General features: G+C 39.5%; 1 protein-coding gene across 1 annotated transcript in view; it reads left to right on the top strand.

Annotated features, from left to right (window-relative positions):
• LOC124595435 (male-specific lethal 3 homolog) overlaps positions 1–26,610 on the top strand; it is a 140,803-nt gene that overhangs the window by 48,980 nt on the left and 65,213 nt on the right. Inside the window, exons 3-4 of the mRNA XM_047134176.1 lie at positions 4,083–4,192; positions 16,626–17,217. Of these exons, the coding sequence (XP_046990132.1) occupies positions 4,083–4,192; positions 16,626–17,217 (702 nt within the window). The remainder of the gene's footprint in view (positions 1–4,082; positions 4,193–16,625; positions 17,218–26,610) is intronic.

Raw genomic sequence — 26,610 nt, 5'->3', positions numbered from 1 at the left:
AAGGGATGTTATAAGATGAAAATCAGCAATAGCAAAACAAGGGTAATGGAAAATAGGCGATTGAAATAAGACAATAATGGGGCAATTAAATTGGGAAACTACACACTAAAAATATAAAAGTAGTTGTATGTTTGTCCTGTCAGTTGTCACTGAAAAACTTGACTTGGACAAAAGTATGTACATTATTAACATGGTTGTGTGATATCATGGAAAACATCTTGTTGTGTTGGGGGATTTGAGAATGGGTTCTGATACCCAAAACCATTCATCAATTAAATAAAAAGAATAATTTTGCAACTTCAGCTGTTTTCTGCGTCAAACTGGTTAACAGAAGTTGCTGTCATTCCATTAACCCCTCATGGGGGAAATTCATAAATCTAAGTGTTAGGAGGTCTTTTCTAAAGGTATTTGCCTGGAGTATGGCCTTGTACAGAACTGAAATGGGGATAAGCAGTTGAGACAAGAAGAGAATTGGGAGATTTTGAAATGAGCTACAGAAGAATGCTGAAGATTAGCTAGATAGATCGTGTAGCTAATGAGGAGATACTGAAGAGAATTGGTAAGATAAGAAACTTGTGGCATAACTTAAATAATAGAAGGGATTGATTGATAGTACATATTCTGAGACCTCAAGGGAGCACCAGTTTAATATTGGAGGGGGTTAAAATTCCAAGAGGAGACAAAGAGATGAATGCAGTAAGCAGATTCAGAAGGATGTAAGTTGCAGTAGTTATTTGGGGGCGGAGAGAATACTGGCCCAAGTTGATGGAGTTAGCAGCCATGTGTGCATGAGATGTGCTTGCTTGTGTAGATGAATAGTGTGTGTGTGTGTGTGTGTGTGTGTGTGTGTGTGTGTGTGTGTGTGTGTGTGTCTCTTTTCTGACAAAGGCTGAGGCTGAAAGCTTATGTGTAAGTGTCTTTTAATAGTGCCTGTCTGCAACTCGGTATGTTATCTTAATGGTAAGTAACAATGTATCTTCTCCTCGATTGTTTTGTTCCTACCTGGAGTTTCCATTGATGATAACTTTATGTAGGATTATTGACACACAATCATTAAAACAGCTGCCACCTTGAGCAGTTCTCCACCTTCAGAGGACTACAACTTGGTGGATGAATACCAAGCTACTTCACTACAGTCTGAAACCACCATAAGATGGGAGAATTTGGTCTTTGAAAGTTAGGAGTTAAAGTACAGAAACATCACACACTGTATTTTTCACGGGGCTATTGAACTGCTACTTGCATGTCATAAAGTTGAAGTTGGATGCAAACTGTTTTGAGGTCAAAATTTTGCGACATGCTACTGCTTTGTGATGATTCAAGTAAGACAGTGTTGCAGTTACCTTAATTGCTAGTAATGATAAATATGTAGTCTATCAGAATTTTCAGTTTATTGGACAGCAGTTTATACACTTCAGATTTTCTTACAGTGTATTCCAAATGGAAAATCATCAAATGCCTTATCTAAGTGTCCAAACTAGTTGATGCTGATATTGGGAACCATCAAGTTCTTGTGTCTTTCTGCATATGTTGTTGTTGTGGTCTTCAGTCCTGAGACTGGTTTGATGCAGCTCTCCATGCTACTCTATCCTGTGCAAGCATTTTCATCTCCCAGTAACTACTGCAACCTACATCCTTCTGAATCTGCTTAGTGTATTCATCTCTTGGTCTCCCTCTACGATTTTTACCCTCCACGCTGCCCTCCAATACTAAATTGGTGATCCCTTGATGCCTCAGAACATGTCCTACCAACCGATCGCTTCTTCTGGTCAAGTTGTGCCACAAACTTCTCTTCTCCCCAATCCTATTCAATACTTCCTCATTAGTTATGTGATCTACCCATCTAATCTTAAGGCATTCTTCTGTAGCACCACATTTCGAAAGCTTCTATTCTCTCCTTGTCCAAACTATTTATCGTCCATGTTTCACTTCCATACATGGCTACACTCCATACGAATACTTTCAGAAATGACTTCCTGACACTTAAATCAATACTCGATGTTAACAAATTTCTCTTCTTCAGAAACGCTTTCCTTGCCATTGCCAGTCTACATTTTATATCCTCTCTACTTCGACCATCATCAGTTATTTTGCTCCCCAAATAGCAAAACTCCTTTACTACTTTAAGTGCCTCATTTCCTAATCTAATTCCCTCAGCATCACCCGACTTAATTAGACTACATTCCATTATCCTTGTTTTGTTTTTGTTGATGTTCATCTTATATCCTCCTTTCAAGACATTGTCCATTCCGTTCAACTGCTCTTCCAAGTCCTTTGCTGTCTCTGACAGAATTACAATGTCATTGGCGAACCTCAAAGTTTTTATTTCTTCTCCATGAATTTTAATACCTACTCCGAATTTTTTCTGCATATGTAGCTGCCAAAATGGACAGCTATGAATAAAATTTGTTGGACTTTCGATGAACTGTTGTTTTTCATGAATCTGTTAATGCACGCACTTCATTTACAACACACCACCATAGTAAAGCACTTTATACTTATCAAAGTGACGAGCAGCTGTTGGCATTGGGTGTCGGGAGTGCCTGCGGTAATATAATAGAATGGGTGTCCCTGATAGCTGTGGAGAATGAGGTGTTCAGAGCAGGTCAGCCAGCCAAGACTTATATTATGAAAATATTTTTAAATGAAACTTTTATTTCTTTGACAAAAACTGAAGTGAACTGTTATTCAATTAGACATATGCTTAAAACAAGCAACTGACATGCATTATGATAACAATGGATAAGTGCTATAAATCATTGGATTTGTTTGTTTAATACTGCATGATGTTTCACTCTTCAGTGCTTGTTGAAATTCACTGTTAAACCACACCCATCAACAGAGCCTTTCAACAAACTCACTAGCTGCTTGCATATTATACTGTTTTAACCAGTGTTAAGGCATTTCTTATCTCAGTTCAGGTTGTGAGTTAGTTCATGACAGAAATCGCCTTATCCACGTTTGTAATGTTAGGAATTAAATGATTCCAAGTTTCTGGAGATAACTTCTTTATATTGAATTTCCAGAAGATATAACTCTTCAAATCACATTCACTATTAAAGTGTCCAGTACTTCTCAGAAGAGTAGGGTACATGCTGTTATGTAACTGATCTCAGTACATCATGCATCATGGAAGGAAGCTGAGATTTTTGCTCAGTCCTTTATTTCCCCGCCCCCAGTGTAATATACATTGTATGAGAGATACAATAAACCAATTTCAGCTAAGAATTACAGTAACAAAATTCCAGTTTCGTGAAAAATTTCTTTTCAGCATCCCATTAACGAAGTTTAGAGTTGATGCTAATCAGTACTGCACTTTCGATAGGAGTTATTAGAGCTCAGCTGCAGTGAGGTTGAGAATGTGAGAATGTGCACAGGTGATGATTTGTCCAGTTAAAATACTTCACAAATTTCCTTTAAAAAAGCTGGGTGCATCGTGGCTCATCATGAGTCTCCACAGTATATGTTCATAGGTAGACAGTTGCGGTAACTACCAAGGCCGTATCATAATAAACCAGATAAAATTACTGAAGAAAACATTGTTTCCTCTGCGCCATCCTTACTTTTACTTGTGTACTGCAATCTGATAGTGAAGTAATAAGCCTGTCTGCATCAACAGTTCGAATTACAGTAAGATTTCATGTGGATTAGAGTTTAATATATTTTCCTGTTTTAGTGTTCAAGTTATAAACAGAGTTTTTTTTTAGACTGCAATTTGTCTATTTTACCTTGGGATGCATTCCAGCCCCAGCCATTGACAGATAAAAACAAATTAGAGCAAAGGTGATATGTACTACATAAATCATTGCACTGTACACTAGTGATAAGTATGAGGATGTGGCACTGTAGTACAGACTATGATATGATATGATACATTGTATCCATGCCTCAGTGTGTGTGTTGAACAAATAAGCCTTGCTACAGTCATCATCATATAACAGTGTCACTGCAATTAGAAAAAATCGAAACCAGATACTTGAAAGTTACCTGTGTGATTGTACCCTCTTTTAATGTTTTGATTTGGAGCTGGGTGCTGATACTCAATTTTTTTATATTTTGTTGTTGTCTTTTTCTCTAATTAGGGCTGGAATTCATCATGGGATCGATATGTGAGTGAAGATTATGTTCTAAAGCATACAGATGAAAACTGGCGACTGCAGAGAAAACTTGCAGAGAAAGCACATTTACGACCGTAAGGAATTCTGGTTTTCTTTGTTACTGATTTTTAATTTTTGAATTCTAATATTTTTTTACTTTGTTGTTTCAGTAACATACTGAAATTTGATTGTATCTGGGTATGTGCTTCTAAAAGTAGAGGAATGTATTAATGAGTGTATTAATGCTTTTGCTTATCAGCATTGGATATTAATTGTTATATTGAATCTCATCACATTGAATTTTTTTTAGTTCTTCATATCGTCGCATAAGAAACAACACTGCCTATGTTACATTTTTTGTGAAACTGAGTTATTACTACCATCACAATTTCCGTGCTGTTTGTCAATCATTGGTGAAGTACTTCATGTCAGAGCCAGCAGATGGTGAATGTAGGACCATTTGAAAAACACCGTCTAAGTTTGATAATATGAAACACCAACATAGAGTTGATAGCACACGGTGTACTGCTATGTCTCCCTCAATTTATTTCAGAATTTTATGCATTTTGTGTGTGAAGTGTACTGTACTTACCTACAATTTTTATAAGTTCTGTATATTTCAAGCTTAATCGCATTAAGTGCAAACTGAATGAGAAATCATCCTTTGTTCAACACATGTACTTAAGCAGTGTTGTTGCTAGCTCTTCGATTGTTCTGTGCGGATTTTGATGGAGTTCTACATGTTGATGTTTAAGTAAGTATTCAGCATTTTTTTTTTTTTTAAATTTGTACACTGATATTAATAGAAACAATATTCAGACTATGGTCCTCTTACCTCTAGTTTTTCATAATTCACAATAATTGTATTTACTGTATGTGAATGTTATGATATTGTTATTCAGTTTGTATTAATTTTGAACAGGTTAGTGGCAGGAGTTCTTGCTAATTTTAATGGAAAGCTTACTATGGCTATTGGTGGGACTTGTTGGTAATTTTAGTAAATGGCTTACTGTGGTTGTAAGTGGTACATTCTGGTAGTCTGTTTTGTTAGTTCCATGCATTTCAGATAAGTGACAAATGAAAGTGATGATGAGGGCTTGTTTACAGTGGAAGAAATCATGACACAAGTAGATTGCAGACCATCTCTTATCAGCAAAGCAGTAGTCAGACAGAAAAACCATCATGCATAGGTAGAATAAGTGAACAGTTCACCTGTTCTATTGTCAACAAATAATCAATGTTATATAGCCTAGATATCATTCCCGTTTTGGCTCAGTAACAAAAGTTGTGGTAGGTCTATACAAAAGCAAATGGTAGTGCACATAATGTGAAATATAATTTTACTATTTCCTTATTCAGACACTTGAATTATTTCCAAAGGTCGTAATTATGTGCACCTACACCTTTATTAATCTATGCTAGTCATAATATTATTATTCTTCTGTGCAGGTTCAGTTTCACCCTCAAATGAAAATACAGACCTGAACAATTTGGACAGTTCTCTGATGAATGTAACTGAAATGGGCATTTGGGGGGGGGGGGGGGGAGGGATATTTCTCCAGGGGTAAAATTAGACATTCTCATATTAGTGAGGAACATTTTCATTGTATTTTAAAATTAGTAAAAAAATTCATAATTTTTTCAGGTAATTCATTCTTCATTAACCCAAGCAATATGGAAATGGATATCAAAGATAATGCACCACTTGTGCTCCAGGAAACCAAACATTGCTCTGTGCAAGGAACAAATGGTATTCAGAAAGAGGACTCATTAAATCACTTACAAGACATTCAGCCAGGTGCTAAGAGGGAGGCAGTAATCATTAAATGTCTGTTATATCAAAGAAAGTCAAATATCAAAATCAAAGAGCTATGATGAACGCAGTCCTGATTCAAATTCTGACTACAATCCTTCAGAAGAGCTGTTAGATAAGTTGCACATACAGGATAAAGATTTTGTTAAAATGATACACCATAAATGGAAACAATGAAAATCAAGGTCGCTAACACATGAAAGAAGTTAATGAAAGCACCATGAAAGTTGAAAGAAACAAGTTGATGTTGATTTCCTTAAGGACGTTTTCGACAAACTTGGACAACTTCCCTCGCACTACTGTAGGGCTTAATTAGCATGTTGTACTTTGAGTGTACATTCTATTCTTTGACTAAACTCTTTGAATGTTATGAAGAAGACTGCCAAAAGGAAGAGAAGCTATTAACCAGGCAAACAGATTCGGTATTCAATGAAAAGAAGTTGGCAATATTTCAGCCACTAAAAGATCAGTATGGCATTGTCACTGCTGTGAAGTATGTAGTGGAAAAGTGTCTGAAGATGTATACAAGGAACATACAGAAAATAAGGAATAAGGACAGAGCTAGGAAACAGAAAATATGGAGCAAGCAAAATGTAATGAGGTCCCCCCCCCCCCCTACCCACCGCCCTCCGCCACAACATATACAAGCAATGAAGCTTGATCCTTGTGTGAATGCCTAGGCAATGTACAACAAGACTAAGTAGTCAAGACGCTATTAACTATTGATGGGATGAAACACAGTGTGACCTATGTTCTTCATCTCTTGCATTATTGACAATGAAACACACTCTTGGATGAATTAAAGCCAGTTGTTCTATGGTAAGACGGTCATGTCTACCAGAATAGAAACCCTGCATTCTCTACTGTTCTTAGACACTTGTCAATGGAAAAAGGTGTAACAATAGAACTGAAGTTTCTAGTCAAGACACGCACAAACGTGGAGAGCTATAATGTACGTTCCAAAATTGACACAGTTCTGAACCTGAAAAGAGTAAAATACAAGAAGACATTCAGAGAAATTTTCTTGCCAAGTCAGTATGCTGAGTGGACAAAAAAAGCCAGAAAAGTCCCATTCCCCTACAGTGCAGTTTTTAAACTATACCTTTTTCAGAAATCATTCTCTGGGGAAAAGAAATGACAGCATACGATTCTACTAGACCAGGAAGAAACTCCAATGACAGTGTGGTTCATGATCTCAGAGCTCTGGAACACAATGCTAACAGAATTAGACAAATTTCAGCAATGAGTATTTCACATTGCCAAGATGATCAAAAACTATCCAAATGATGACAGAATTCCCACCTCTCCATACAGTAAGATTGAAAATAAAACAGTGTAAGTGGAAGCATTTGCAAGAGGTCAGAGAACACATTCCAGTTGATTGTCATCCATTTTAAACAACATCCGTGTGGAAAATGAAAAGTACAAAAAGAAAGTGTCGGAAATTCAGTCCAAGCATTTGACCTGTGATTTAATGTATACATTTATAAACAGTTCTAATAATGTTTGATAACAAAGTTATGAAAGCTAAACTGACATAATATTTTAATGTTCTTTTTGTCTAATTCTTACATTTTGTAAAAAAACAAAGTTCCTATATTATTTTCTAATTGTATCTTATGATTGTGTTAAGTGAACCAAACTGTACTGCCATATCTGATTGTGTTTAGATCTGATTGTTAATGAATAAAGTTAATTTTATTTGAAAATTGAGTGATTCCCTGTAAACACTGGCTATCTCTCCTAAATTGTAAAGTAAACAATAACAACACAGACTATATCCCATAAAACTATAGTTTTACCAAGTAATTTGAAATTTATAATAAAATACATTCAAACCAGTAACATAGAATACGAAATTTAAAAATGAAAGCCTACAACAATTTTAATAGTTTTTATGTAGTTTTTTGTCCCCTGAAGACTTCCAGAAATGTCACATAGATGGTGTTGTTTCTTTAAGCGACGATATGCTCAGTCCTACAGATTCACAGTTGGATTTAAATCCAGGGAGTTTGGCGGCCATGGGAGGAGGGTAAACTCATCCTGGTGCTCTTAGAGCCACACACTTAACTGCGAGCTGTGTGACGTATTGCATTGTGTTTCTGATAAGTGACATTGTACCGAAGAAAAACAAACTGCATGTGGGGATGGGCGTGGTCCCGAAGGATAGAAACACATTTATGTTGATCCATTGTGCCTTCCAGAATGAGGGGATCACCCAGAGAATGCCACGAAAACATACAACACTCACTCCTGGTTGCAGGGCATTTACTTTATTCTGTTCACACCACCGGCCATCTGTCCTATGAAGCTCAACATGATTCATCTGAAATGGCCACCTGCACCACTCATTGGACATCCAGTTGTAGTATTGGTGTACAGATACCAGCCTTCGTCATTTATGAACAGCAGTCAGCTTTAGCGCATGAACCAGGCCTCTTCTACATAGGCCCATATGCAGCAATGTTCACTGAATAGTCATTGAAAAGACACTGTTGGTAGCCCCTGGATTCTTCTGGGCAGTTGGTTGCTCAACGTTGCTCCATTTGCCCATACACCTCTCTGCAGCCATTGTTCGATTCTGTCGACTATGGGCCATGGTGCAGACAGTTGCCTCGAAGTCAGTTTCAGCATGCTCGGTATATATTAAACACAGTGGCATGTGAACAGTTTACAAATATAGCTGTTTCGGAAACGCTTCTGCCCTTGGCACAAAAGCTAACGATGGTGCCCTTTTGGCTGCGAGATAAATCTTCCTGCTTCCACATTGTGAACAACTGCACTGTTTTCCGCACTCCCCCCCCCCCCTCCCCCCCCACCCCTCCCCACCCCTCTCCCAATATGCTTTATATCCCTTTGACTGCTAGTGCTTCCACCACTGTCTGGTGTGACTAGTCATTGCACATTGATATTGAACGTAGGTGATGGTCACATTGTCTCATCAGATGATGTTGAAGATGAAGATGAGAACAGTTGATTTGAATACTGTTTACCAGTTTGCGTAACCCAGTACTAAAAGGACAACAGGTACTTTTGGGCTGTTGTTGTCGCATACGTTACATGTGCATCCATTATGTCCATAGCTGAGTAGCAGTGTATAAACTGTGAGTCATTCCTCCTTGAAACAGGAGTTGTGGTATGAGTAGCTAAAATACTTCGTTGTGAAACAGTTTTTAAATAATAGGTGCCCAAAATTTTGATCTTAATCGGTAAAAATCTATAGTTGGTTGGCTTCAGCACAATGAGGTGGTGAAAAGATTCTTATATACAGAGAAACTTGATCAAAGCTGAACATGCGTAATTCAGAAAGCTGTCAAACCGTACAGGTATTTCAGTTCCAGTCTTTTCAGTAAACTTTCCTATGCTAATTTTTTGTTTGAAGTGGAATGTACCTAATGATGAAACGAAATGCAAATTTTAAGACATAATTTATGCAGAAAAGAGCTTACACAGTACTACTGTATTACAGTGTACATTGGTTATTAACAACTCTAAAAGGATGCTACTTTTAACACAGACTGTACGGCCCTGACAGTGCTGTTACGCGACACAAAACCGAGAAAACAGGTTTGGCGCAGTGCCGTACTGTGGGTGTGAACATCAAAGGATATGTTTTGTTCATAAGCCTTCTGTCAGTGTTTTTTTGTTTTCCATTATTACTGATGCGCACAGGCACCCATTGGATCATTTTCCACACTCTGCTGCAATCTGCACAATGAAAGAGATGAGTGTTTTTTCGTTAAACAGTGGTTTTACCTGGCAAGTTCAAGCATTCCAAATAAATGCACTGTCTGCATTATTTTCTGCCAGTATAAGTTGACTTAAAGTGATAATATGATGTTGAACAGAAAGTGTCATTAACCCTTATCGGAAAGGTTATGGTAATTGAAGCAAGTGAGAGAGAGAAATTTGCTGTGCACAAAATAATGTTGCACTTCATATGCAATAAAACACAACTCTGATTCTTCAAGAAACAAGATTAAGATATAGGGTGACTGGATGAAATGGAAAGGGCAAATAAAAAGAAAGGCGAAGAAGGCAGGAAATGAAGCAATAAGAGTGTGGGCATGTTTTGTAAGTGTGCAGACAGAAAGCTCACGTTTGGATCCATGTTGCAAAGGGAGGTTCTGAAAATCACTAAAATGCCTAGAAAAATCGACAGGGTGGCTGGACAGTTTCAAAGCTAGGCACAACATTGTGTGGAATGAAGTGTGTTGGGAAGCTGTGGATGAGCAGGAAAGTATAGCAACAGAATGGAAGACAACACTGCACAGCCTAATTGCAAATTATGACCCAAAAGGTGTGTTCAGTGCTGATGGAATGAGACGCTTTTATCATGCACTGCCTTTGAAGTCTGTAACAATTAGTTAAGTTCACCAGCAGAAAAATTTCAAAGGAAAGATTCACTGTACTGCTAAGTGGAAACATGGTACATGAAGTGGAGAAGACACTGGTGACTGGAAAGGCAGCAAAACTGTATTGTTTCAAAAACAGATGTCGGTAAGCTTCCAGTCACATGGTGAAGCAAGTTCTCCTTTTCCAAGACAATGCAACCTGCCATCTGAAAGTCATCAGATATGAAACTGGATTAGTTCTTGCCAGATTCAGCCAGCCTCTCATAGCCCATGGATCAGGGTGGCTATTTACACATTAAATTCCCATTACAGGTCAGTATTGGTGCATCTCTTATTCTCAAAAGTACATCTGTTCTTGCACATCAGGTTGTGGATTCAGTAAATTGGATTGACTTGGCAGCGCACACACACAGTGCAAAACTCTTACCAAGGGCTTCAACAAAGGGGGTTTGGAGGTGAAGAAAGACATTTATATGGCCGTCAAAGCTCAAGAACATACAGCAACAATTGCTGAATTAAATAAAAAATACAAAACATTCATTTAGGAGAATGACTACATTTGAAGTGATGACTGTCAACTCACTCAACTTTTACTTCAACAGATGTAATAGAAATCCGCAGCACAGATGGTGATCAGAAGGAAACAAAGGAAAAAGAGGAGCAAAATAATGTTCCTAAAAAAATTAAAATACCTGAAGAAGCAATTGTACGTGTAAACGATATTATGCAATTTGCAGCACACACAGATTCTTGTAATCTGTTGGAACTATTGTAGAGTGCAAAAAATTATGTAGAAAAAACAATTTTGAACAAGAAATTCAAATAGGTTGCCCTCCTTAATATGTAGGGAAAAAAGTGAAATGTAAAGCACATAAACATGAGACCAGTACTGTATGTATGTACATGAAAGAGTAAAGTAATAGTCTAGTGTTACATTGTACAGTATATAATAAATGAACACCTTCTGTGGTGGAGTGAAAGTACATGAATATACAAGCATTACAAAATTTATACTTTTGTGAATGGTACTCAACAAATTTTATGTAACGTAGTGAGTTTTATTGATAGGAGTTTCATATATTGCTCACTGAGAGCTATGAAGAGTCAAATCAAATAACAAAAAGATAACTCAGCAATAAACTGTCAGTGGAAAAGATTATTATTTTTTCATGTCCATGGGTAATTGGCACAATTCATATTGATATCGTGCAGCAAGAGCCAATTTACAGCATGCTGTTCCAGTGCCTAGTAAACTGTGGAGCACACTCTGCCCCACAAAACACACATTCACCATGAGGAATTAGATAGGTCCTCATAGTGGTCATCTACATCTACATTTATACTCCACAAGCCACCCAACGGTGTGTGGCGGAGGGCACTTTACGTGCCACTGTCATTACCTCCCTTTTCTGTTCCAGTCGCGTATGGTTCGCGGAAAGAACGACTGTCTGAAAGCCTACGTGCTCGACTCTCTCTAATTTTACATTCGTGATCTCCTCGGGAGGTATAAGTAGGGGGAAGCAATATATTCGATACCTCATCCAGAAACGCACCCTCTCGAAACCCGGCGAGCAAGCTACACTGCGATGCAGATCGCCTCTCTTGCAAAGTCTGCCACTTGAGTTTGCTAAACATCTCCATAACACTATCACGGTTACCAAATAACCCTATGACGAAACGCCCCGCTCTTCTTTGGATATTCTCTATCTCCTCCGTCAACCCGATCTGGTACGGATCCCACACTGATGAGCAATACTCAAGTATAGGTCGAACGAGTGTTTTGTAAGCCACCTCCTTTGTTGATGGACTACATTTTCTAAGGACTCTCCCAATGAATCTCAACCTGGTACCCGCCTTACCAACAATTAATTTTATATGATCATTCCACTTCAAATCGTTCCGCACGCTTACTCCCAGATATTTTACAGAAGTAACTGCTACCAGTGTTTGTTCCGCTATCATATAATCATACAATAAAGGATCCTTCTTTCTATGTATTCACAATACATTACATTTGTCTATGTTAAGGGTCAGTTGCCACTCCCTGCACCAAGTGCCTATCCGCTGCAGATCTTCCTGCATTTCGCTACAATTTTCTAAGGCTGCAACTTCTCTGTATACTACAGCATCATCCGCGAAAAGCCGCATGGAACTTCCAACACCATCTACTAGGTCATTTATATATATTGTGAAAAGCAATGGTCCCATAACACTTCCCTGTGGCACGCCAGAGGGTACTTTAACGTCTGTAGACGTCTCTCCATTGATAACAACATGCTGTGTTCTGTTTGCTAAAAACTCTTCAATCCAGCCACACAGCTGGTTTGATATTCTGTAGGCTCTTACTTTATCAGGCTACAGTGCAAAACTGTATTGAATGCCTTCCAGAAGTCAAGGAAAATAGCATCTACGTGGGAGCCTGTATCTAATATTTTCTGGGTCTCATGAACAAATAAAGTGAGTAGGATCTCACACGATCGCTATTTCCGGAATCCATGTTGATTCCTACAGAGTAGATTCTGGGTTTCCAAAAACGACATGATACGCGAGCAAAAAACATGTTCTAAAATTCTACAACAGATCGACATCAGAGATGTAGGTCTATAGTTTAGCGCATCTGCTCGACGACCCTTCTTGAAGACTGGGACTCCCTGTGCTCTTCTCCAATCATTTGGAACCTTCCGTTCCTCTAGAGACTTGCGGTACACGGCTGTTAGAAGGGGGGCAAGTTCTTTCGCGTACTCTGTGTAGAATCGAATTGGTATCCCGCCAGGTCAAGTGGACTTTCCTCTGTTGAGTGATTCCAGTTGCTTTTCTGTTCCTTGGACACTTATTTCGATGTCAGCCATTATTTCATTTGTGCGAGGATTTAGAGAAGGAACTGCAGTGCGGCCTTCCTCTGTGAAACAGCTTTGGAAAAAGGTTTTTAGTATTTCAGCTTTACGCGTGTCATCCTCTGTTTCAATGCCATCATCATCCCGGAGTGTCTGGATATGCTGTTTTGAGCCACTTACTGATTTAACGTAAGACCAGAACTTCCTAGGATTTTCTGTCAAGTCGGTACATAGAATTTTACTTTCGAATTCACTGAACGCTTCACGCAAAGCCTTCCTTATGCTAACTTTGACATCGTTTAGCTTCTGTTTGTCTGAGAGGTTTTGGTTGCGTTTAAACTTGAAGTGAAGCTCTCTTTGCTTTCGCAGTAGTTTCCTAACTTTGTTGTTGTACCACGGTGGGTTTTCCCCGTCCCTCACAGTTTTACTCGGCACGTACCTGTCTAAAACGCATTTTACGATTGCCTTGAACTTTTTCCATAAACACTCAACATTGTCAGTGTCGGAACAGAAATTTTCGTTTTGATCTGTTAGGTAGTCTGAAATCTGCCTTCTATTACTCTTGTTAAACAGATAAACCTTCCTCCCTTTTTTTTATATTCCTATTAACTTCCATATTCAGGGATGCTGCAACAGCCTTATGATCACCGATTCCCTGTTCTGCACTTACAGTCCAAAAGTTCGGGTCTGTTTGTTATCAGTAGGTCCAAGATGTTATCTCCACGAGTCGGTTCTCTGTTTAATTGCTCGAGGTAATTTTCGGATAATACACTCAGTATAATGTCACTCGATCCGTAATATGTCCATTCCAGGTAGTATACCTTACATAATCCCCAACTGCGAGTTAACTGCGTTTTATTTTGTCAGAGAAAGTAGCAGTAAAGAACGTAAACAATAAAAAGAACTCTTGTTAAAATTATAGTATATATTTATTGGATTCCTGAAATTTTATATTTTACTGTTCGGAACAAAAGCTTAACTATCTGGCAGTGAAGTATGTGCAGTGTTGTAGAGGATGTTATTCATTGTCGCTTCCTGAAGCGAGAATGCGGGACTGGCAGAATGTAAATATTTTCTTGTTGTGGCCGTGTCAATCGTGGACTTCCAAATGCCATGCTGATTGTCTTGAAATCTAGATAACAAATGAAATAGAAACACTGTTGCAGGCTGTGGTGCCATTGATCACTTTTATGACACAGTACATCTGCTTATCTGCCCTGCTACTGTTAAGATTATGTCAGTGGTGGACCTGTGAACACGAAACGAGCTTTATCGCATAGTAGAAGAAAGCCTTTCACAACATGAGAGGAAAATATATTATAGAAGTATTCAAATGAGGTACACACATCAAAAAAAGTTTTCTATCACCCCGGTTCCCAGGACTCCTGAAGATGGACATTGACTGTGGATATTATATCTCAGACACTGTCCCTTTGACTGTTTAGAGATGTTACTTAACCTGCCCAAAGATGTAAACAACCATGCATGAACAGCACGTATTAGATGGAGGGTGTTCGACAGCCGATCAGTTCCAGTAATACCACCAGGAAGGAGGTACACGGCTTGTGTCATCTGTAGTTCAGCCATGCCTAGACGGTCAGTACTGCGGTTGGATCACTGTCGCATTGTTACTTTGTGCCAGGAAGGGCACTCAACAAGGGAAGTGAGAGAGAGAGAGAGAGAGAGAGAGAGAGAGAGAGACATGAATTGTCGATGACATGCCTCTCAGGCTGCCCAAGGGCTACTACTGCAGTGGATGACTGCTACTTGCAGATTATGGCTTGGAAGAACCCTGGCAGCAATGCCACCATGTTGAATAATGCTTTTCATGCAGCCACGGGATGTCATGTTATGACTCAAACTGTGCACAGTAAGCTGCATGATGCGCAACTTCCCTCCTGGCATCCATGGCGAGGTCCGTCTTTGCAACCACGCCACCATGCAGCGTGATACAGATGGACCCAACGATGTGCCGAATGGTCCACTCAGGATGGGCATCAAGGTTTCTTCACCGATGAATGACTTCCTTCGGGATAATGACATCACTCGACCAGGGTGGCTAACACGTTCTCCAGACATGAACCCTATCGAACATGCCTGGGATTGATTGAAAAGGACTGTTTATGGACGTGACCCACCAACCACTCTGAGGGACCTATGCTGAATCGCCGTTGAGGAATGGGACAATCTGGACCAACAGTGCCTTGAACTTGTGAATAGTATGCCACGATGAATACAGGCATGCATCAATGCAAGAGGACATGGTACTGGGTATTAGAGGTACCGGTGCATACAGCAATCTGGACCAGCACCTCTGGGGGTCTTGCTGTATGATGGTACAGCATGCAATGTGTGTTTTTCATGAGCAATAAGTGCAGAAATGAAGTTCATGTTGATCTCTCTTCCAATTTTCTGTATAGGTTCCGGAACTCTCAAAACCAAGGTGATGCAATTTTTGTGCGTGTACATTAATTTTTAAGAAGAAAAGTGTGACCCTCAGGATTTGTGCAGTGTTCATCACTTGATGTCATCCTGAAATAATTCTAAAAATTGAAAAATGATGTAATCACTGTAATTAGGAGAGCACACAACAAATTGCTCAAGAAAAAATACTACCAGACTCATTAAAAAGGATTTTATTAGGCTAGCTGAAATGTGTGTAATAGTTTGGAACCTTTGAACAGTTAGTGGTACCAGAAGTATCCTCTGCCACACACTGTTAGATGGCTTTTGGAGTACAGTGTAGGTATAATGTAAGACATTAGCCATCAGATCAGACCGTAAGTGACAACAAAGATTTGAAGAATGTGGAAAGTGTCAGTCTACAGCACTGCTCCTCACATTGTGTGCTATTAACTGATGCATTTGCATCTCACAGTGCATTTATCCTCCTTAAGTCGTCCTCTGTCACCATGGGGGTTGCATAAATTAATCTCTTCAATAATCTCCATAGAAAGAAATCCAGTGGATTTAGGTGAGACTGGTATGTCTTTATCCCATGTTTTCGATGATGCGTACACGCATCTTGTTGACTATCTTCCATGCCGCAATTAATTTTTTTTTTTATCAAGGAAGTGCAAACACCTTCCATTGTGGTATAATGAACAACAAATGTGCAACACAGCGGAATGTTTGGGTGATTAAGGGCTACTGTGTGCTGGATCTGATAAAATTACTCATTTTATCCAGTATGTTTTGCCTCTAAAATGTGAATTTCTGTCAGAATAAACTTTTTCCTTGAGTTAGAAGACTAATTTCAAATATACACACATTTATTGTCTGTTATTAGTCATAGATTTCAAAAATGTAACTTGGCAGACCAACCAGTGAATGTCATATGTCTGAAAATCAACAACTTAAAATTTCTGCTTTTTTGATACTGTGGCTTGTATATTAACTCAGTTGGAAATGTTTCTTTTGTAGAGTGTTCTTAGATTCCAGAACATTTTTTACTTCAAATTGCTGTTTGTGTTAAGTTTTATTGATTAAAACTAAATTGTTAAATTTATTTTGTTTTTGTTTAAAGGGGAGCATATCTTTATCGAAGAGATCGTAAAGATCAAAGGTTGAATAAGGCTCCACAGAAAACAGATAGCTACACTGAGGAAAAAGAGTGTCTGCAGAGCACTTCTGCTTCAACTTCAACAAGAGATGGCAGCATCAGCTGTTATAGCACCCGTAGTGTTGAGACTATCAGTAACGGAGATCGAAAGAAGAGGGTTACTGCTGATAAATGTGAAACTAGCAAGCAAAGTGTAATGGAAGATAAACAATCGCATTATGCACATAATGAGTGTGATACACATGCAGAATGTGTTGAAGAAATACATAACAATAAGGATAATGGTGTTACGGGTAGTGTTGATGGAAGGGATAGTGTTGAGGGTGGTAGAAGTAAAGACCAACAGTATGAAGATTTTGGTGCTCAGAATAACATAGGTGACAGAGAGGTTGACGACAATGTGCAGGATAATAAACATGAAATAACTGAAGATTTCCATCACCCAGAGGATGGTGCTGTTGAACATTTGGAAGATTGTAATTTTACATGTGAAATTACTGATATTATGAAAGAAATGCTTGAACTGGACAATGAGCTTATTAAAAACAGGAACAAGGTATGGACTACTGTATTTCCACTGTAACTGAAGTAAAGTAAATGAACATATATTCTTTCCCTTGGTTTGCTGTATAATGTTACCTCCATAATTATATTACAGAGTAACTGAATTAACTTGTTACTTGGTTTAACCCTTTTGGATCCTCATCCAACATTACAATTTTCCACTACAGCTCTGATGTAGCCAATTTCTGAAACTTGGCCGTTAGTGCAAATAAATAAGAGTTTGGGAGAATGTAGTTCGCAGAAAAATTGGGTTGGAAAGAGTTAAAATTACTGATTATAGACTTTCAATTTTCACATAGTACCAAATTTGTATTATATGTTAATGTAAAAATTTATTGTTTTTTATCTTTTTGTTTACTGTAACAAAACTGTTGGATTAGATATAGGCCACAGAAATTGAAAATAAGATTTCAGTCTGCAAGAAGATTATTGAAAGAGACAGAAAACATACTTGATGTTTGTGAAGAACACTTGCTAATTAGATTAGTTTACTTTTAAATAATGAGCAAAAACGTGATAGGCAGATGAATGAAAGAATTTTGACATCAATTTGTAGATTGATATGGGAAGAAATGCTCTTTGTTTCCTGTGTGATTTATTTACTTACTTAGCATATTGGTTACTGAATTATATTGTATAACTACATACAATCAAGTTTCTTAAAAGATAAAATTATAAGAATCAGAATGAGCAGGGATACATAAGTAATAATGAAAGTTGGAGAACCACCAGATACTAGAACAAGTTGAGATATCCATTTTTCATCATAGTTATTAATATAATAGAGGGAAACATTCCACGTGGGAAAAATATATCTAAAAACACAGATGATGTGACTTACCAAACGAAAGTGCTGGCAGGTCGATAGACACACAAACAAACACAAACATACACATGAAATTCAAGCTTTCGCAACAAACTGTTGCCTCATCAGGAAAGAGGGAAGGAGAGGGAAAGACGAAAGGATGTGGGTTTTAAGGGAGAGGGTAAGGAGTCATTCCAATCCCGGGAGTGGAAAGACTTACCTTAGGGGGAAAAAAGGGGTATACACTCGCGCGCGCACACACACACACATACCCATCCGCACATACACCAATTATCTTTATGTATTCCAATCAGAGATGGGAACTTTAAGTGTGAGGCCTCTGGGGGTAATGCCAAATGTCAGACAAGCCTGGGAAAATAAAATATGGGAGCGTAATCTTGCTAGGGAGAAGGCATGTTTGCGGAGGGAATGTAAATAAAACTTAATGGGGTCGTTGTGGGGATGTTGTGGGGGTGACATGGTATTAGAAGGTGGAAAGTGTATCATGAGGCTGAAATGAAAATGAAAATAAAAATATATGGCGAGAGATAAGGTGAACTAGAAAGCAACTGGAGATCTGGTGTGAAAAAAGGCGAAAAGGTGTTGGTTATAGCTGGGCTATGTTGATCCTGTGGTGAACTTCGGTTGGTAGACAACAATGTGCACAAAGGTTATGTGGTTGTGTTGCCGCCAAAACACGTTAAAGGGTGGAGCAATTCGGGAAAATTTCGAAAAAACTGCATGTAAATGTATTAAAAGGAGTGGTTTTGTGGTGGTAGATTGTGAAAATGAGGCTAACAATTGTCTGACAAAGAAATAATGACGTTAAAACCTGTGGGAAGCGGCTAAAAAAGATCAGTGATGTGGGAAAAACGGAAATGGAAAAAAAAACGAAAGTTATTGGAACTAGCCGAAATGGCTGTTTAGTAGCTGAAAGGAACTGTTTGTGAACTGGAAACGGTGGATTTTGTAGCAGCAGTATTGTTGAAAGCGGAAGAAAAAAAATTTTTTGGTTATGGTTTGGAAGTGGGTTACGTATTATTCAGTATATTTAGGCGGGATAAAATTGTATGGTAGATTCGGTAAAGAGGAGAAGGTGAATACAAAGTGAAACTACTTGCAAGAACAGAAAGAGAAAATAAGATGACAGGAAAGATTTCGAAATGCAACAGTGACAATAACAAACGTAATTGTTGGGCTCAAGTTAATGATATGAATATAATAGAGGGAAACATTCCACATGGGAAAAATATATCTAAAAACACAGATGATGTGACTTCCCGAACGAAAGTGCTGGCAGGTCGATAGACACACAAACATAAACATGAAATTCAAGCTTTCGCAACAAACTGTTGCCTCATCAGGAAAGAGGGAAGGAGAGGGAAAGACCAAAGGATGTGGGTTTTAAGGGAGAGGGTAAGGAGTCATTCCAATCCCAGGAGTGGAAAGACTTACCTTGGGGGGGGGGGGGGGGGGGGAAGGACTGCTTGTGTCTGTGTATGTGCGGATGGATATGTATGTGCGTGCGAGTGTATACCTCTCCTTTTTTCCCCCTAAGGTAAGTCTTTCCGCTCCCGGGATTGGAATGACTCCTTACCCTCTCCCTTAAAACCCACATCCTTTCGTCTTTCCCTCTCTTTCCCTCTTTCCTGATGAGGCAACAGTTTGTTGTGAAAGCTTGAATTTCATGTGTATGTTTGTGTGTCTATCGACCCGCCAGCACTTTCGTTCGGTAAGTCACATCACCTGTGTTTTTAGATATATTTCATCATAGTTAGATATCCAAGGATTGCTGCCAGTTAATTGCTGCAGGTGTTGCATCTACAAAGTCTTTCCATGTACCAATGAATTTTTGTTTTGGCCAGGCATGCAAAATGTGAGTGTGTGTTCTGAAGTTACGCAGTTGCACTGATGATCAGTAATTTCCAGCTCGAGTAGTGTTGACTTTGCTCACAGTGTGATCAATTCTGATACAGTTGAGGGAGCTCCATATTTTTCTTGGTTGATTACACAGGCCAATGAAAATTTTTTTTTAAAAAAACTTTCTTATTTTGATAGCTGATCTTTATAAAATAGATTTTTATGAGCTGAATTCAAATCTATCCTTAGTTTTTTTTTGTATCGGGTGATACAAAGTAGTTTTTGAGCAGTACGGTTTTTATTATATAGTATAAAAATCCTATGCTGTACGGTGAATGAGGAAATCAATGATTATTTTTTTTAAAAAAAAGCTTCTTGTGTAGCTTTTTCTACAATGAGTCACTTGCTGAACTTCTCGGTGAAGTGCCCAACAGTATTCCCCGATCGTGTTGGTGTTCCACTGGCCTTGGTAGCGTTTTTCCATCACTTTAATGTCTTGGTGAAAACGCGCTCCTTGCTCCTCACTAACGTCTCCCATATTGTGTGGGAAGTAATCAAGGTGACTGTTCAAAAAGTGACCTTTCAGGCTCATTAAACACACTAAAGTTTTAAACTTATTTAACATTGTAGCTATTTTAGAAACATATTCTGGTGTGTGTTTTTTTTTTTAGTGCAGAAGTCTAACCAAATAAGCTCGTAAGCTCGGTCTGAGTAAACAACTGGGACTCGAAACTTTCTGAAATAACTACGTACATCAGAAAATACTTCTGTTGGAATAGAATTTAAATATTCTGGTGGTTCAGGAACCGGCAAATCTACTCCATTACTGGTTGGATGGCGAACAGAAGGTTAGGGTAGCTTATTATCGTCTTGTTTTTCGAATTATGACCAGTAATATCAACACTGCAAAAGTAGCAATTATTGGAATGATTTCTTGGCTCCCTCCATATCATAGGAACAGCAAATCTAATGGCTTTTTTTCTCCTTTTGGGACCATTTTCTCAGATCTTCAACGCACACATAACGTACCTTATGCCTTGCCCAAGATATGTCTTGATCACCAAGTTTAGATCCAAAGTATGATAGATAAACCTTTTTCACGAAGTCTGTAATGTTTCTTTGGAGTTTTTTAATCATAAATTCACTACAAATATAACAAAGACTTTCAGCAGAGTTTTACAACCACGATTAAACATTGTACTGAGCACATGTACAGGAAACAGGAAAGTGAGGTTAGGTTGACAGTAAACAAAACACCATCTGTTAACACAAAAATAGAATAAACCTTTTTTTTTTTTTTGCCACCAAATGTTTTTCAGCAGTGCTACCAATGTCATCTACATTCATTACACCTCCTTTTTAAATTATTTTAACTATATAAAATCTGTTAAATTATTTAAAAATCGCTTAATTCAATAAATTTAAGTGTAAAATGTGAAGAAATGGTGGGTGATACAGTTTTTCAAGTATTATATTTGGATTTCCCATCCTAAAAAACATAAGAATAAGGTATTTTCAGCAACAAATCTTTTCCATCGTTGGCCTGTGTTATCAACTAGGAGTTGCTTGGTCAGACGTATATTATCCAATTTCTTATGAATATGGGAGAAAGTCCAGTGATGTATCCATTCATCTCCTAGATTATAGCTGTCTGGGGCAACTTGGACAGTGTTAACCCAGATTAAATCTCCCACTTTCAATTGGGTGCATGGCAAATTCAGGGTGTCCAGTGACCTGGAAAATGGAAAAACCTAGGGAATTTTTCATTTGGTTTCAAACTCCTGGAAAAAGCATGGTACCCGGCCAATGTTGTGGCTTTGCCCACACCCTCATCTTGTGTGGTAAACCCAGTAGCCACCCAGCCAGGCCTGGCTGCAGCCAGCTGAGCTGAACAGTGTGGAGGTCTGTTGATGGTGATAGGGAATGGCTTGCATGCCTGTCACTGCAGCCTGGCCATGCTTCTCTGGTTTGTTGTTGTGCTGTGGTTTCATGCATTTGTGGCTCTGTGTGACCAGAAAGAAGCTTTTAAGAGTATTTGATGTTACTTACATTTACATCTGTTCAAATGTAAGCACTGCCCTGTTTACTAACATGGAGTGATGACAGAAGATATATGATTTTATGAAAGTTTGTGGCTGACTTGAATTATTTTATTTTGAGATGAAGGTAGTAGTGGATACCAGGTTTGTATACAGTACATAGTTTGATATACCATATACTAACACGCAGTCACTGGGCTATTGGCGTACAGTGGTTGATTGAGTTGACATTACCCTAATGCCTGCTGTGGGGAAAAATGCAGTGCAGGTGGCTGGAGCACAAGTGAGGACTGTGAGAGTTGGGGCAGTAGGGACGACTCGGAGTCATTTCTATCTTCAATGGCTAACATTTCCATTGTTGCTGTGGGTCTTAGTCGACATAAACTATTTTCAATTACAAATGCATGCAAGGAAGTTTTCATTGCCTACCTATGGACCCATTCAAGGAGGGATGTAGGTGAGGGGGGTGGGATGAAAGTTTCTCATTATAGGTCCTAAAGAACAAGACCAAAACATGATTTTGCTTTCAGTCTTCATTAACTCTAGGCCACCTCTTACTAAATTGTTTGCAATGTTAACTCAGGGTTTACTCGATGAACTGGAAGTGTGGATCCAACCCTTGCTGGATGGATGATGCAAAATTTTGGTGCATTGCAGAACACACATCTGAAAAATTCAGTGTTCAGTTCATGCCCTGTGAAACGAACTTCTCGTTCAGCAATATACACTCCTGGAAATTGAAATAAGAACACCGTGAATTCATTGTCCCAGGAAGGGGAAACTTTATTGACACATTCCTGGGGTCAGATACATCACATCACACTGACAGAACCACAGGCACATAGACACAGGCAACAGAGCATGCACAATGTCGGCACTAGTGCAGTGTATATCCACCTTTCGCAGCAATGCAGGCTGCTAGTCTCCCATGGAGACGATCGTAGAGATGCTGGATGTAGTCCTGTGGAACGGCTTGCCATGCCATTTCCACCTGGCGCCTCAGTTGGACCAGCGTTCGTGCTGGACGTGCAGACCGCGTGAGACGACGCTTCATCCAGTCCCAAACATGCTCAATGGGGGACAGATCCGGAGATCTTGCTGGCCGGGGTAGTTGACTTACACCTTCTAGAGCACGTTGGGTGGCACGGGATACATGCGGACGTGCATTGTCCTGTTGGAACAGCAAGTTCCCTTGCCGGTCTAGGAATGGTAGAACGATGGGTTCGATGACGGTTTGGATGTACCGTGCACTATTCAGTGTCCCCTCGACGATCACCAGTGGTGTACGGCCAGTGTAGGAGATCGCTCCCCACACCATGATGCCGGGTGTTGGCACTGTGTGCCTCGGTCGTATGCAGTCCTGATTGTGGCGCTCACCTGCACGGCGCCAAACACGCATACGACCATCATTGGCACCAAGGCAGAAGCGACTCTCATTGCTGAAGACGACACGTCTCCATTCGTCCCTCCATTCACGCCTGTCGCGACACCACTGGAGGCGGGCTGCACGATGTTGGGGCGTGAGCGGAAGACGGCCTAACGGTGTGCGGGACCGTAGCCCAGCTCCATGGAGACGGTTGCGAATGGTCCTCGCCGATACCCCAGGAGCAACAGTGTCCCTAATTTGCTGGGAAGTGGCGGTGCGGTCCCCTACGGCACTGCGTAGGATCCTACGGTCTTGGCGTGCATCCGTGCGTCGCTGCGGTCCGGTCCCAGGTCGACGGGCACGTGCACCTTCCGCCGACCACTGGCGACAACATCGATGTACTGTGGAGACCTCACGCCCCACGTGTTGAGCAATTCGGCGGAACGTCCACCCGGCCTCCCGCATGCCCACTATACGCCCTCGCTCAAAGTCCGTCAACTGCACATACGGTTCACGTCCACGCTGTCGCGGCATGCTACCAGTGTTAAAGACTGCGATGGAGCTCCGTATGCCACGGCAAACTGGCTGACACTGACGGCGGCGGTGCACAAATGCTGCGCAGCTAGCGCCATTCGACGGCCAACACCGCGGTTCCTGGTGTGTCCACTGTGCCGTGCGTGTGATCATTGCTTGTACAGCCCTCTCGCAGTGTCCGGAGCAAGTATGGTGGGTCTGACACACCGGTGTCAATGTGTTCTTTTTTCCATTTCCAGGAGTGTAGGTAAGCAGATCTCATCCAGTCGTTCAAGGAAAAGAAGCAAACTGGGCTAGAGGATTCTAGAAAGGTTTTGGTGCTGATCACTGCAAACAGCCACGATTCCAATGTTACAGTGTCAAACATAGGCCCTGGCAGTGCCGCCTGCCACTGTTGATGCCCTCCACTAATCATAAATTCCGACAATGGAAAGGACAATTCTGATAGTGTCCTCAACTCGTAAGTGCACTGGAAAGAAAAAAATTACGAGTTTCAGTGAAGAAAAGTGGTATTCAGATTAGTATCTGTATACTTTCACTCTGTCGCAGGGGTAGAGAGGGATTGCATCATGCCATTGTCAAGTGTCTCGGCAGTCAGGTTCTAACCTGAAGCAGTTACATCAGGTACTTCCTGCAGAACATCTGGATGTTAGCTGACAGTACTAGATTATGTGCAGAGGGATGCTGTGATGAGGACACAAAGCAGAGAGCCATTTGTGTCTCTTGGCTACTGTAAAACACCAATCTTTTCGGAACATTTGTAGCCTTATTAATCTCTTACTGGATGTGTTCCCAGACAGTAGCATTGCCTACAAAGTGCAGCTTCAAAAGTGAAAAGTAAATTACACCATTGTGAAGAAAAGCTAAGAATGCTACAAAGGATGAGAAGAAAACTTATAGAAAAGTAATAAGAAAGAGGTTTCGCAGATTATAGTAGTAGTTCTGCCAATAAAAATAATGTGGTTGTGACTTCACTTAATGTTTTTGGATGTGTCTTTACCAAACTAGTCTATTACTGTTCCTTTCATGATTGTTTCATGTAGTGTGTTTTTGAATGTTATTCTGACACCTCTTTGTGAAAAGTGTAGTTTTTCACTGAAGTAAAAAATGCTCTTTGTTGTTATGTCTTTGTACGCTCCCAGCAGCTGATTATACCTAATGGAAATGTTTATTAATTACATTTTAGTTCCTTTGCAACTTGGTCATCCTATCTGTTACTATACGGTTATCCATCTTGAGCTGACTGCAGTCAAATTAAAACATATTAGGCATTCTGGTTTTCCTTTAATTTTCTTGTTCCTGTTACATTTTCCACTTATTCTGTTGCCACATCCTAGTATGTTTATTTCTTGGTTCAGATAACCCATATTCATTTCAAGGGTTTATTCTTTTAGTTTGGAGTAGAGCCATTATTCTGTTCCTATATTCTGTAAAATTTTGTAGATTTTGCCATAAAATCAATCAAAATTTGTTAGGGACTGCACACAATACAGTCCTGGAAAAATTAATTTCTCAATTTTTAGCGTCTGTCCTGTTAGTTTTAAGTGTTTAGTAAATGTCCGATATCTGTCAAGAGGTACACTATATTATAGGACAAATGTATGTTTCAAAGAATTTTTGATTACTGGAAAATTGGTCTACATTTCATCAGTACAGTCACTTGTGACTTAATATCAAAGTGATCAGGTGAAGTGGGCATAATCTACAGCATTTTGACCTGCTAGCCCAAGTTCATCTTGTGTACAGTGCTGTGGCCCATGTGAAGTGGTGTGTTGCTCTCTACAGCAACAAAATTTTGATTTCGTAGGAAGACTCAGTCTCACATTCTCTTGGATGTGCTAACCCAGCACATAGTCATTTTAGTGACTTGTATGTCAGTCATGGTTATTCATAGCTAGGCGGTAAGTATTCTTGTGGCAGCATCAACATTTCTCGTTCCTCTCTGCTAATCATCCACAGATCTAGTGCAAACTGTGTAGCTTGCAATGTTTGGGAGCAGAGGTGCTAAAGAAATTGTTTGTAGGTTTGTGAAAGCTGATGCCCATGTAGTGGATGCAGTTTTCATGTGACTGAATTTTGTTCTGTTCTCTCTCTCTCTCAGAACATTGTCCCAGCTGTTGGAAAGATGGAATATGAGCAAAAGGTGGTATAGTTTGTTGTGATGTGGTACAAAAGAACTAGCATATAGTTGCAGAAGTGGACTGACAAGTAGAGGTAGGAGGAAGGTAGTTGCAAAAGAACCCTAGTAACAAAAATAAATATTTCAACATAATTCAGCTCGTAAGTCTTCCTTTTACTAAGGAAGATGCAGTAGTGCTACACTGCTTTACTTATTGCACCTCAGCAAAGATTATTGGTGTAGATGTTAGTGTTCATGATTTGTGGAAACCGCTGAAATAAATAAAATTAAAAAAGTTGCTAGAACCCGATGGGATCCCTGCCAAATTCTGTACTGAATTTCCAGTTGCTTTAGATCTCATTTTAACCATAATATACCATAGGTCCTGTGAACAATAAACAATGCCCAGTGATTGGAAGAAAGCACTGGGTCACACCCGTCTACAAAAATAGTAGTGGAGTATACACAAGACCACAATCCTCAAGGTAGGAAATGCAGACATACACTAAGATTATTGCATGGTGAGCTTAATGGCTTATGCTTCTATCTTGCTTACAAAACAAAGAATGGAAAATAAAATTTGAGGATCTGGTAGATGATGACAACAGGGAACTGAACATTGGGAAAGTTAAAAGAACCAGATCCATTTATGATGTGCTTGA

The sequence above is a fragment of the Schistocerca americana genome, chromosome 2, assembly GCF_021461395.2.
Source record: "Schistocerca americana isolate TAMUIC-IGC-003095 chromosome 2, iqSchAmer2.1, whole genome shotgun sequence".
Lineage (NCBI taxonomy): Eukaryota > Metazoa > Arthropoda > Insecta > Orthoptera > Acrididae > Schistocerca > Schistocerca americana.
This window is presented reverse-complemented; position numbering and strand designations above follow the sequence as displayed.